Raw genomic sequence first — 12,320 nt, forward strand, 5'->3', positions numbered from 1 at the left:
ATTTAAGGGATCTTGTGGGGCCATATCCCCCGAGAAACAATCATAATAGGAGCGTTTTTAAAATGTTCTTGAAATACAATTTTTTGTTCTTGATAAAATTACATTTTACCTAAACATAAGGATCTAGAAAGTGTTTAAAAACATAATATTATTTCTCACCAATACCAAATTTACTATTATATAACTGTTTACTCAGTCCTATTATACATTCTATTTTAGAAAAATGTTTAAGAAAAAATTCCAGCTGTTAGGATGATTTGGACCTTAAAAAACCTACCAAAAATCAATCATATTAAGAGCCTTTTTAAAATTTTCTCGAAATAAAATAAAAAAAAAATACTAGGTATTATATAACTGTTTACTCAATCCTATTATATATGTTATTTTGGAAAAATGTTTAAAAAAAAAATTTCAGCTGCTACGATGATTTGGACATTAAAAAACCTACCATAACAAAGTTACTTTATTTATGGTATACCTTTTTTTAGCAAAACCTATACGTCTTTAAACAAAATTCCATTGTTAATCTTAGCTTAAGAATATACTTCGAATTGAATTACCCCCCGTTTCTCTCAGTGCCCGGCTCCGCTCACTGCAATAATCATTTTGTTATGTGAGGGATTCGGCTCTCGGGGGCCGACCCCTTGTGATTGCTACCATGGGCCATTATGCTACGTTGTTTGCCCTTTTATGTCAGAGTCTAACCTATAATTTAACTAAATGTTCAAATGTTGCTGGCCGCGTGTTCAACTTAGTTCAGTTTAAGTTCCCCCCCTTCTCCCCCCCAATTTATTTAAGTCGGAAATTTGTTGAAAGCTCAAATTGGAAACAAATTTCGGTGCCCAAGTGCGGAAATAAAATATTAGCCGCACATTTTTCAAAATTGCCAACAATTTGCCGCCACAGCAAGAACAAGGAAAAAACCCAAAAGAAATATATGTATGTTATGATGATAACCGTAAATGATGCGATTTTGATATATCATAATATCGTATATCCACATAATAAGCCAGAGGGCAGGACCCGAAAAAAGTACGCGAAAAGCGAAACGAGTTGCACAACTGAAATTATAATACACACAGGCAAAGGAAAATATATACAGCACGGAAAAATATGAAAGCAAATCAAAGGCAAAGGAAAATATTTTTCTCAAATTTATTGCCGAAAAATGCTTTTCACGCCCATTTGCTGTGAGCCAACAAATTTCTGGGCTGAGTAAACTGGAATTTTGATTGCAGGTTTTCGAAGTGCAGTGAACAAGAATTTAGAAAAACAAATGTATTGCTATTTGAACTGCTCAAAAATCAATGCAGCTTTAAAATCTTTTTTATTCTAAGAAAACTATTGAAAATGTTCAGTTTTTGGTATTTTTTTATTTGGTCATACTTGAAATAAATGCTTTAATTTGGTCATACTATATTCTTCATATAATACTAATTTTATTTTAAAGGACTTTTTGAGGATCTTAAGATTCGATAATGTCAACAAAACTAAGTCCATTACAGAATTGATTAAAAAACTTGGTTTTTACATTCTTCTGGTTTCCCATTTGGATCTTAAATCCGAGGACCGCAAAATGCGATATGCGAACCTGCACACCCCCTTTTCGCGCAGTGTGTCGCCCACATCCAATTGGCATTTTTTGTTTATTTCTGCGTTTTATTTTTGCTCTGCTATTTTCTTTTTGTTGCACTTTTTGCAGCACTCCATTTGCCATTTGTTGCTGTTTTTCTTTGTGGACGTAACAAAACAATGTTGAAATGTGCCGCAGAGTAAAAAACACAAAGAAATGGGAGAAAAACCAAACTAAACTCAGCTGAAAGGATAAAAAAGGAGATGGAAAAAAATGGGGAAAACAAATGCAAAACTATTGTAAATGCATATTTTAGTTTACGTTTTTCCACCTTTTTATTTTTTCCAACCATCCAATCCCCCGCACTATTGTTGTTTCTTTTGTTTCGTATGCATATGAAAATGAAAAATTATGTGACCGCAGGGCCCACAGAGGCAAATATCGCATATGGAAAAATATTGCGAACACTCCGCTCAACTTTCCAGTGGATCCGATGTGGTTTTGTGGGTCGTTCGTGGGTGGTTTTGGGTGGCTTAGGGTGTTTCTGGTGGTTGGTGGGGGGTCTCACCTTTTATTTATTGCGCTGCAGTGCTACGTGTAATTGAAATGTGGTGGCAGCTTAGCCGCGTATTCTGTGGATTCTGTGCTCTTTGTTGGTTTCCCTTTGTGAGCTATTTTTTTTTTATTATTTTCCTCGGTTTTAGTTTGCTGCAGGATTGAGTTCTGCCACGTTTACGGCGTTATCAAGGTGATTACGCCATGGGTTACGTTACTTTGAGGCAATTTTGCATATGAAAGGCTATAAAAGAGAAACCATTTTTTATGCCCGATCCTCCTCTGGGAAAACTGTTTGAGATAAAAATCTAAAACAAGAAACCGAAGTTCAAAAAATATTTGTAGATGTGTACTAAGCAAGGATTTTATAATACTTGTACAAGAAGAACCCGATCATACTATAGATTTCTTTTTTCTCTCTGAATCCTACCATTTCTGATAAACAGATATCTTTTCACATCACAGTTACCCACTTTGCCCTACCATATAGTTCTGACCAAGTTCCCATTAGATTTCTGCGCTTCTATTTGTGGAGCTCCCCAGCAACCATCGGATTATCTTCGTGGCTGTCATAAAGTCACACGCTCCACCGGGAACTCGAGATGGTAACGTGCCTCGGGATTGGGATTCGGTATGGTGTATATGCGCTATATGTCTGAGCGACTGGGACCCAACTATGCACAGCATGTTACTTCCTTTTGTGTGCATCCTGTTTGCCGACAAACAAAAAAAACACTCTTACACACACTGAACCCAAGGAAAAAGCTTCGTCTTCTGCTCATTTTGCGGTTCTGGTTTCCTTTCGCGTTCTCAGGCCCCGAAAAAAGGCTTTTCTAGCGAAATTCGCTGCGCCGCCGAATGTGTCAGTTTATAAATGTGAAATGTGAAGGGCCCCCCCAACTTTATGCACGTCTAGTCTACCCGGCCGAGTTCATAAATTCAAATGAACTGCAGAACGGCGCTCATCATTAAAATTCACGCTCAAATTGCCTCCTAAGACTTTTGGCCAACAGCTGCACAAAATCAAAAAAAGTATAAAAAAAAAACACCAGAATCTAAGCCCAATTCATTGGAAACTATTTGCCAAAAAAGCAGAAAATGAAAAAGGCAACAAAAAAGCGCACGGCGCGCAAAGACATAAATCAAAAAGTTTCATTGAGAAAAATATATAAAACCAGGAGAAAATCAAAAAAGTTGCAGCAGATCATTAAAAGAGCGTCCCAGATATGAATATTAAAAGAGCCAGGGCCCCCCAAAAAAAAAAAAAAGGAGGAAATAAAAAGGATGGGAATAACAAACGAGGGACAAAGGATCGGCGGAGAGCGGTCCGAAAGGTGCCACTAAAACTTTTGAAATATGTTTTTATTTTATAACTTTGCATGCTGGGCACGGTGCTTCTGGAGCACCCGGAACGTAAGCCAAACAACCGAACCGCTCTACCCAAGAAACCGCGAGCCCAAGAACCGAAGAACCGAAAACCCACAGCCAGAACGTCGTAAAAATGGCATCGAAGTCTGCGGAGACGCGTCTTCTGTCTACCAGTCTTCCAGGCTTCTCGATCTTCTTTGCCAGAAGAGTGGAGAGTGGTGGGAATGGAGAGTGGGGAATCGGGAATGGGGCTAATTTTGCGACGGCCGCCCGGTGCGGCGGTAGCATCAATGCAAAAAAGCCACAAGCACCACCAGAATCAGAATCTTCAGAGCCAGAAGAATCGCCGGGCAACAACAATTAGACATGCGCCTCCATAAACCGATGCACCGAGACAACAGGCATAAGAAAGCCAAAGAAAATCATGTATATTCCCCAGGAAACCCCCTGTTATATTTTATTTTTCCAATTTGTAGAATTGCTAATTACTAGATTTATGCCAAGAAACAGTTTATTATTATAAAGTTAGGTATATTATATAACATTAAATATTATTATATTTAATTTTAATTAAGGGGGATAGTGCATTGTGTGAACTTTTTTTATTAATTTTATACCATTCTTGAACCGTTTTGCAGGTGTGGTTCCAAAACAAGCGGTCAAAGGAGCGTCGCATGAAGCAAATCACCAGCATGGGCCGTCCGCCCTTCTTCGGCGGAGCCCGCAAAATGCGGGGCTTCCCCATGAACCTCTCGCCCGGCGGTCTGGACGACGGACCCGGCTTCCCCTACTTTGCGGCGGACGCCAAGTTCGAGTTCGGCTACGGCGGACCCTTCCACCCGCACGACGGACCCTACTTTCCCGGCCACCCCGGCGGACCGATGCCCTTCAATGCGCCAGGTGAGCTGCGTTCACTTCGCCATTTTCAGTTGACAGGGAATAGAACTAGTTAAGAAACATGTTTTTAGAGAGAGCAACGGGATAAATAACTGATCTGTACCATTTAGAGATTTAAAAAATATTCAGAAATCCTTGTACATAAAAAAGGGTCTTAAAAGGAAATGTATTAAAACAAACTAAAACAAAAACTAAACAAATTTTAAATTAAAAAAATAAATATATAAAAATTTTGAAAACAACTATATTTAGACAATAGTCTTCGACAAAACCTAAAGGTTACTTTAAACAAATAAAAAAAAATCCCGTATAAAAGAAAATATTCTATTTTACTAGACATTCGGCTATCAATGTCAAACTTAAAAAAAGAATGTATAAAAAAATCAATTTGCAATTTGTATTGCTTTTACATATGTTTAAACAAAATTTAAAAAATATTTAAGTGTTCAGAGATTGAAAGCTAATGATAGTAATATAATAGGATCGCTAGAAAAACTTGAGAGCAGAGGAATTAAATATTTTTTACAATAACTAAAGAATTTGTAGCTTTGAATTTAACAAATATTTAAGTGTTCAGAGATAGAAAGCTTATGATAGTACTATCATAGGATCGCTAGAACAACTTGAGAGCAGAGGAATTAAAGATTTTTAACAACTAATTTATATAAAATTTAAAAAATATTTAAGTGTTCGGAGATTAAAAGCTAATGATAGTAATATCATAGGATCGCTAAAACAACTTGAGAGCTGGGGAATTACAGATTTTATAAAATAATTATAGAATTTGTAGCTTTGAGTAATGGAAAAAAATTTAAAAATGATTTTAAATTGAAAAATAACAAAATGTTTATTTAGTCTAAGGTGTTGGGTCCTGTTTTAAAGCCACGGGTTCTTGGAAAACCTCCTCATTCCCTAAGAACTAATCCCAAAAAGAAACTATGTACAGTGGGAAAAAAGAACTTAAATGTAGGAAATGAAAAAGGACAATTGAGTTGGGAACTCGGGATCCTTTGGAACGCTCCCCCTCTTTAATATCTATAATACCTTGAAAAACTAACGGTCCTATCTCCCCTTTAACCCCCAGGCGGCCCCATGGACCACAGCGGCCCCATTCCGATGGTGAACGAGTTCGGACTGACGCCGGAGGCGACGTTCCTGGGGCAGGCGGGCGGTCCGCCGATGCAGCTGCAGTCGGCCGTGGGACCGCCGCCGCCGCCGCCGCCCCCGAGCGCCGAGCACTTGATGGCCGCAGCAGCGGCAGCGGCGCAGCAACAGGCGGCGCAACAGCAGCAGCAACAGCAGCAGAATGCGCAACAAGCGGCGAATCAGACGCAGCAGCAGCAACAGCAGCAACAAAATGGCCCCCGCACCAATTCGCCGGAGTTCATGAGCTCGGCGAATTTCAGCGAACCGCAGAATATGCAAAATGAAGGGCTCGTTTGGTAATATACGAAACAGTTGGCAACGCGGCTGCTGCTCTTCGGCAGAGAGCGAGTGCGAGAGCGAGAGCGAGAGAGAGCGGCGCAGGGCGAGTAGGCTGGTGAGGGAGGGAGATGGAGCGGCTCTCGCTGTGGTGCCGTCTCGCTCTCGCCACAGGCTAAGCCCCACCCCCTCTGCTGCGTTTTGTTTTTGTTATACTTTTATTATTATTATTATTATTATTATTACTGTGCTATTTTTTTTATATTTCAATTCGGCGCCAAAATATTTGTAAATTATAAAACTAAACAACAACAAAAAAAAAAACTAAACAAACAAAAATAGACAAAGAAAATCTCTCTTAAATGTATAAAAAAACAAAACAAATAATGGGCGCTGCACATAGTAAAGAATTTTTTTTAACAAAAAAAAAACGAAAACAAGAAAGAAAAACTCTAAAAAAATTAAATTAAAAAGCAAACACTAAACGTCTTGTCTGTAATTAAAACAAAAATACTATTTATGTGTATCAGTGTATAAAAACAAAATGCAAAAAATCTGTAGTCTAAAAAAAGAAGATCTGCATAAAGAGATTTTTTTTGTAAATTAGCACATTTTATTCGTAACTCTAAAATTGTTTATTTCTTGCCTGCATTTTTTGACGAAAAACCTTTTTTTTTTCTATTATTACACGTAACATATGGATATATATTATAATCGTTGTCTAACAACATAAACGTAACTAGGCATGTACTAGGTCCTAAGTCTACATAAACCAGATATTATATATACAAGAGCTATATACGGCGGCACACACGTACACGGCAAAAAAAAAAACGACAAACAACCAACACATAGCAAACTAAACTAAACTATTTTTTTTTTTTTGTGGTCCTAGAACTTAAGCGAACGTAATTTATTATAAACAAATGGATAAAAAAATGAGAGAGAACGGAGGAGGAGGAGGAGGAGGAGGATGAGGCAGCGGAATGCTAAAACTAAATGTAAACCTAGAAAAGGATGACACCTAAACAAAATTATACATATATATAAAAGGTATATGAGCATAAATATATGAATTTCCAATTATAATGATATAGCAGCGAAAAAAACGAGAGAAAATCCCCCAGCTAACAATTTTGATTATTATTATGACTATGCGAATTATTATTATTATTGTAAAAAGTATTAGTGTTAGCATAATGCGTAAGTTTATTAAAGAACCGAAACAACAACAAGAACAACAACAACCACAATACAGACAACTAAATCCTTATATTCATCAAGCGATTAAAAATAAAAAATGTGCAAAGGAAGCGGCAACAAAGGCGAATTATAATAATAATGGCTAAAGGAGTGTGGGACTTCCCATGATGAAAGGCGCCAGATAAAAAATTCGCATAGGAATGAGCGCGCTAAAAGGCGGGAAAATCAATAATAAATAAACACAAATTGTTAACAAAACCTAAATAAAAAGCAAGACGATGAAGAGCAACAAACAAAAAACGGAAATGAAAGAAACATTTGATGAGAAAAAAATATATATAAAATAAAAAAAATTAAACAAAACCGTGTCTTTTGACTTTGGAACAGGAAATTTAGGTGTGGTGGGTTTTCTTTTTGCAAATGTACAGCATATTTATATTTCATTTGGATTGGCAAAACGATAAGTAAGTATCTTATAGGGCTTAGCTTCAAAAGTATTAAATTTCATTCTTACTTTTGACCCTCCAATTAGCAAAATCATTTTACTTGAATGAAGTTATCAGTCCTAAGCTAACATGGCTTGAACTGGCATATCCTATAATTCAATTTGCAAAGTAAAATTGCCAACTTGGCTGCCCAAAGTATCTCAAAGATGCAAATTGGCATCCCTCAGGCAGGACATTTGGACTTCAAAGATGTCATATCTATTGAAAAAACAAAATCACGTTAGGAGCCCTGCAAATACAGATGAATATGAATCTAAGAAAGGTTTTGACAAAGACAAATTGATGTACGAATTTAAGTAGGGTAGACTATATCGTTACTTAGATTTATTTGATTTGATAAGCTTTAATCTAAAGAATTCGCGTTCTTCATACACATTCTTGATACAAAGCTGTTCTATATTTCTTGTTAAATTCGTTAATGTTACTCTGGTATTGACAAGGATAAATTGATGAATTTACTAAAATAGCGTAGACTGAATCGCTAACTATCGGTTTACGATTTTGAAATCTAAAGAATTCGCGTTCTTCATATACATTCTTGATACAAAGCTGTTCCATATTTCATTCTAAATTCGCTTAATGTGAGTGTGGGATTGACAAAGATAAATTGATGTATTTACTAAAAATAGTGTAGACTGAATCGCTAATTATCGGTTTTTGATTTAAAAAGCTTTAAACCTAAAGAATTCGCGTTCTTCGTATACATTCTTGATACAAAGCTGTTCCATATTTCTTGCTAAATTCGCTTAATGTGAGTGTGGGCTTTCGTGACCATTAGCAGGGAGCTCATCTGTGCGGCAGCGTCTTTAATCGCACTCCGGCCGGCCAAGTTAATATGCGTGGCTAATATCGGGACAACACATTATTGATGCCCAGGACATGCACATCCCAGGGACATGGACATGGGTGGTGTGAGTGGGGGGGTTTTGGTGGCCCAAGGGGGTTGCTGGCCAGTCAGTGCCTTTTGTTCGACACATGTGCTCGCATTCACACCTACGACCGAAAACACGGCCACGAACAATTGAAAGGGGCGTCGTGTGGAGGGGGGCCATTTCAAATGAAGGGGAGGCCAACAGGGGGGGGGGGGCAGTGGACACGGCAACGTAGATAGCATTTAATGCAAAACAATGCCACACTGTTGTTGCTGCAGGAGGGGCATGCAACAGCAGCAGCAGCAACAACAACCATGACGAATTTCCCACTCGCCATGTAGCCACACATATCCACATATCCACATACATCCACATCTGCAGGCGTTGCAAAACGGGGCACGCACTCGGACATGGAAATGGACATGGACATGGACAGGCACACACGCAACAGTGGGCCCTCGAGTGTGGGGGGTTCTTAAGTGTATCAAGTGTTATAAAGTGTGTCAAAAAAATGTATCATTTTAGCTGGGAAATGTCATAGCTGATTTGGTATTTAGTTTTTTAGATAACAACTGATTTACAAAAACATATATCAGAATCAGATTACTATATAAGCCTTGGAAACAAATTAAACTGCATACTTTTAAGAGTCGAAGTGTTAAGACCTACATGAGAACATAATAAATAAAATTGTTTTTAATGTTTTTATCGATTATTACTGACACTTATTAACCATTGTATTAATATGCTGACTAGCAGTAAAAAGAGCCTTTTAAAAAAGTAGCTTATCCTAATTCTGAGTTAAAGAACATTTTTAAAGGTAATCCCTATTTCAATCGATTTTTTTCACTGTCTATAATTGTACAAAATGTATCGTTTGCTGTCGATAATTGTACAAAATGTATCGTTTGCTATCGAATTGATCTTATTACTTCGAAATCTATCGACAGTGAAAAAGTCGATAATTGTACAAAATGTATCGTTCGCTATCGAATTGATATTTTTACATCGATACATTTTTTTGTTCTCAAAATTTTTTTAAATCCGCTTATCTGCACTATTTTTAAACCTTATGGGAGGCTTCACTGTACCCAGGGCGTTCGGCTGAGCGTTGCCCTGTGATGTGTTGCACTTCACACACGGATGCGGCCGCACGCACACCACTGCTCTCGTGTTCTAGTGGCTTGTCTAAAACGCATATTAAATGTCCATCAGTAGCTGCAGTGTGTGTGTGTGTGTGTGCTGTGTGTGTTGCGGCGTGTGTGTATGTGCCTGGGCGAGAGGGTGTGGGTGAGGCGTTCAATCTGTCCTGGGCCATCAATCCACAAAAGCGTCGAGCCAGGACGAGTTTCTCCTCTGGTCCTGTCCTTTTCGTCCTGCCAACCGCCCAAAGTCCTGACGTGTGACGTTCGTTTATCAGTTGGCAGCCGCCCGATGGCCAAAAAGGGGGCATGGTCGGGCGGGGGGAGGGGCGTAGGTCGGGCGGAGGTCAGGTCGGGCGGACGTGAATGATGGACGTGAAGAGGCCATGCCAGTATTTCCAGCTACATCCGCACAGTGGAAGAGATTATCGCAAAAAGAACAGCCATCATAATTTAACCAAATAACCCTATTTATAAGGCAGGGTTCCATATTCACCTACTTATTTATTGCACATTACGTTTTATAGATTTACTATCAAGGAATATCTGAAATGTTCTTATTTATATTACCATAATAACTGTTAGTTAAGTTAAAATTGATTGGTTTAATGGATATTTTGTATGATTATAGCTAGAATTATTATAGAATGAATTCCAGTTATCCTACTTATATCTGCTGAAGGACTTTTTTTCTTGGCGAATGTAATTATAAGATGTAGAAAATGGAACCACTTTTTCGCCCGTTTAGCCCACTGTAACTGACCGTGTGTGAGAATTTGCTGTTTGCGTTGTTTCCGTTTCCGTTTGTCGCCAAAAATGAATTTGTTAACATTAAATGGCATTTAGACCGGTGTGCCAGGGGCGGCCGAGGTGAGTGGGCGTGGCCAGGACCATCAATCCCTCCCCCTTCCCCTCCACCGCTCGGCTGCCCCTGCCAGGGATCCTTGGTCCTTCATCAGGCATTCATTCATCATCACTCATGTTGGCATGTCCAGCATTTTGAGCAACAAACTGTAATTGTAGTTTCGGACTGCGACTGTAACTGTCGTTGCAGTTGTGATAAATGCTTTTGGGCTTTTGGCTTAGACACGCGTTGGCATCATCATCAGGGTGAATTTTTCAGATCGCTTATAAGGCGGACGCAGCTAAAATCGAAACCGCAAAATTGCCCCTAACTTGCAACAGATCTCCTTAAGAGACCCTCGATCCCACTTAATGGGCAGTCAACAGACGGAAAAAAATATCGATAAGTTTGGTTTTCGCAGGAAAATATATTATATTACAAGTGCCTTAAAAATGCTACCAAAATGGCTTTACCATAAGATATATAGATCCAGCTAAAGATATAGAATATAGACCCATATATATAAAGATTTCCAAAAAAGATATCAAAAGGAGTATTTTAAAGAGATGAGATATTTGAAATCAAGTCCACAAAACGATTATAACTAGTAAGAAATCCCAGATTTTTGGTAGAGGTATTAGTATTAAAAAAAAACCTTGTGATAATTTAGTACTTTTTTATATCTGAGGTTTCTGTGTAGCTACTGTTTGTTGTTGTTGTTTGCCGTTGTGGTTTCGATCCGCTTGTTGTTGCTGTTGCTTGCCGATGTTTGTTGCTGTTTGCTGATTGCCTCCATGAGCGCCGTCTAATGACTCAATTTTCGATGAAAACCTGAGACAATTACGGGTCCACAATTATCGGCATGTGAGTCAGCTGTGGTGGCAGGGGAGGGGGGTAAAGGCTGTGGATCTTGGGGGCGGGGCAGCGGTACGAGCGGCATGTGCGTGCCACGCAATGACAGCCAGAGCGACGATGTTTGATTTGAAGCTGTCGAAAAGCAGCTCAACAACTCGAACAAAGAGCTCGAAATTGGAAACAAAAAAAGGGTTAGAAAAGGGTGGAAGTGAAATCGATGGGCGGAATCAACGGACCGGGAAATACCCTAAATAAGTGGCTTAAAGTTAAGCGAATTAAAAGGAGTGCTAAGTGAAATTCAGCTTAAACGGATTGCATAGTCGAACAAATAATAAGAGGTCTGTTAAATCAATAAAACTAGATTCTCAAAAATAAATTTAAGTTGTTTTTCATATTTTATATGATTTTTTGTAAAACTATAATAATTCTAGAAAATATACAACATATTAAAAATACAATTTTTAAAGGAGACGCCAAAGGACGATGGTAAAAAGGCGAAAGAGGCCGAAAAACAGCTGGAACCGAATGGAACACCGACCAGTGGTGTCTGTCCAGATGTTTAAAAGGGGGTCCTGTGTGTGGAGGGGGGCCTGGATTTCGGTGGTGCGACTGCTACTGTTGCTGACACGCAAACCTACTCCAATTTCCAGGGTCCTCCGCCTTGCCTTTCGTCTGGCAAGTGTCAGAAAACGAGCAGGACTTCGGGGATTTTCAGGAGGTGACGAGGGTTAGGGAACTCCAAAAAAAGGGGGGCCCCAGGGGGGTCTGAGTGTCCCCCTGTTTTGTCATTAAAACGATGCCACTGCAAACGCCAAACAAAAGCGGCAACAACAATTGTGCGGCTTATTAGTTCAGTTAAGTGGTTGCTCGACAGCCCTAGGAGGTGGATCTCAAAAGTTGGCTTCGAGTGTCCACGAAATTGGTAGCTCTTTGATTAGTTATTTAAACTATAAACTTAATGACCAAGCGTTTGACAGATGTGTGATTTCTGTTGTGTATTCCGTAAAGTAATCTTTATGCTAAAAGAAAAAATAAATTTTTAAGGCGAAAAATGGGACTCCGATTTTGTCAGTAATACAATAT

The 12,320-nt window shown here is 38.8% G+C and overlaps 1 protein-coding gene across 2 annotated transcripts in view; it reads left to right on the forward strand.

Moving 5' to 3' along the window:
- Positions 1-6,125, forward strand: part of LOC119557867 (LIM/homeobox protein Lhx1) — a 55,496-nt gene extending 49,371 nt beyond the window's left edge. For both annotated transcript variants that reach the window (XM_037870866.1, XM_037870867.1), the window contains 2 exons: positions 4,135-4,396; positions 5,478-6,125. In XM_037870866.1, the coding sequence (XP_037726794.1) occupies positions 4,135-4,396; positions 5,478-5,839 (624 nt within the window). In that variant the 3' untranslated portion in view covers positions 5,840-6,125. The remainder of the gene's footprint in view (positions 1-4,134; positions 4,397-5,477) is intronic.
- The last annotated feature ends 6,195 nt before the right edge of the window (positions 6,126-12,320 follow it).

The sequence above is a fragment of the Drosophila subpulchrella genome, chromosome X (assembly GCF_014743375.2).
Source record: "Drosophila subpulchrella strain 33 F10 #4 breed RU33 chromosome X, RU_Dsub_v1.1 Primary Assembly, whole genome shotgun sequence".
Classification (NCBI taxonomy): Eukaryota; Metazoa; Arthropoda; class Insecta; order Diptera; family Drosophilidae; genus Drosophila; species Drosophila subpulchrella.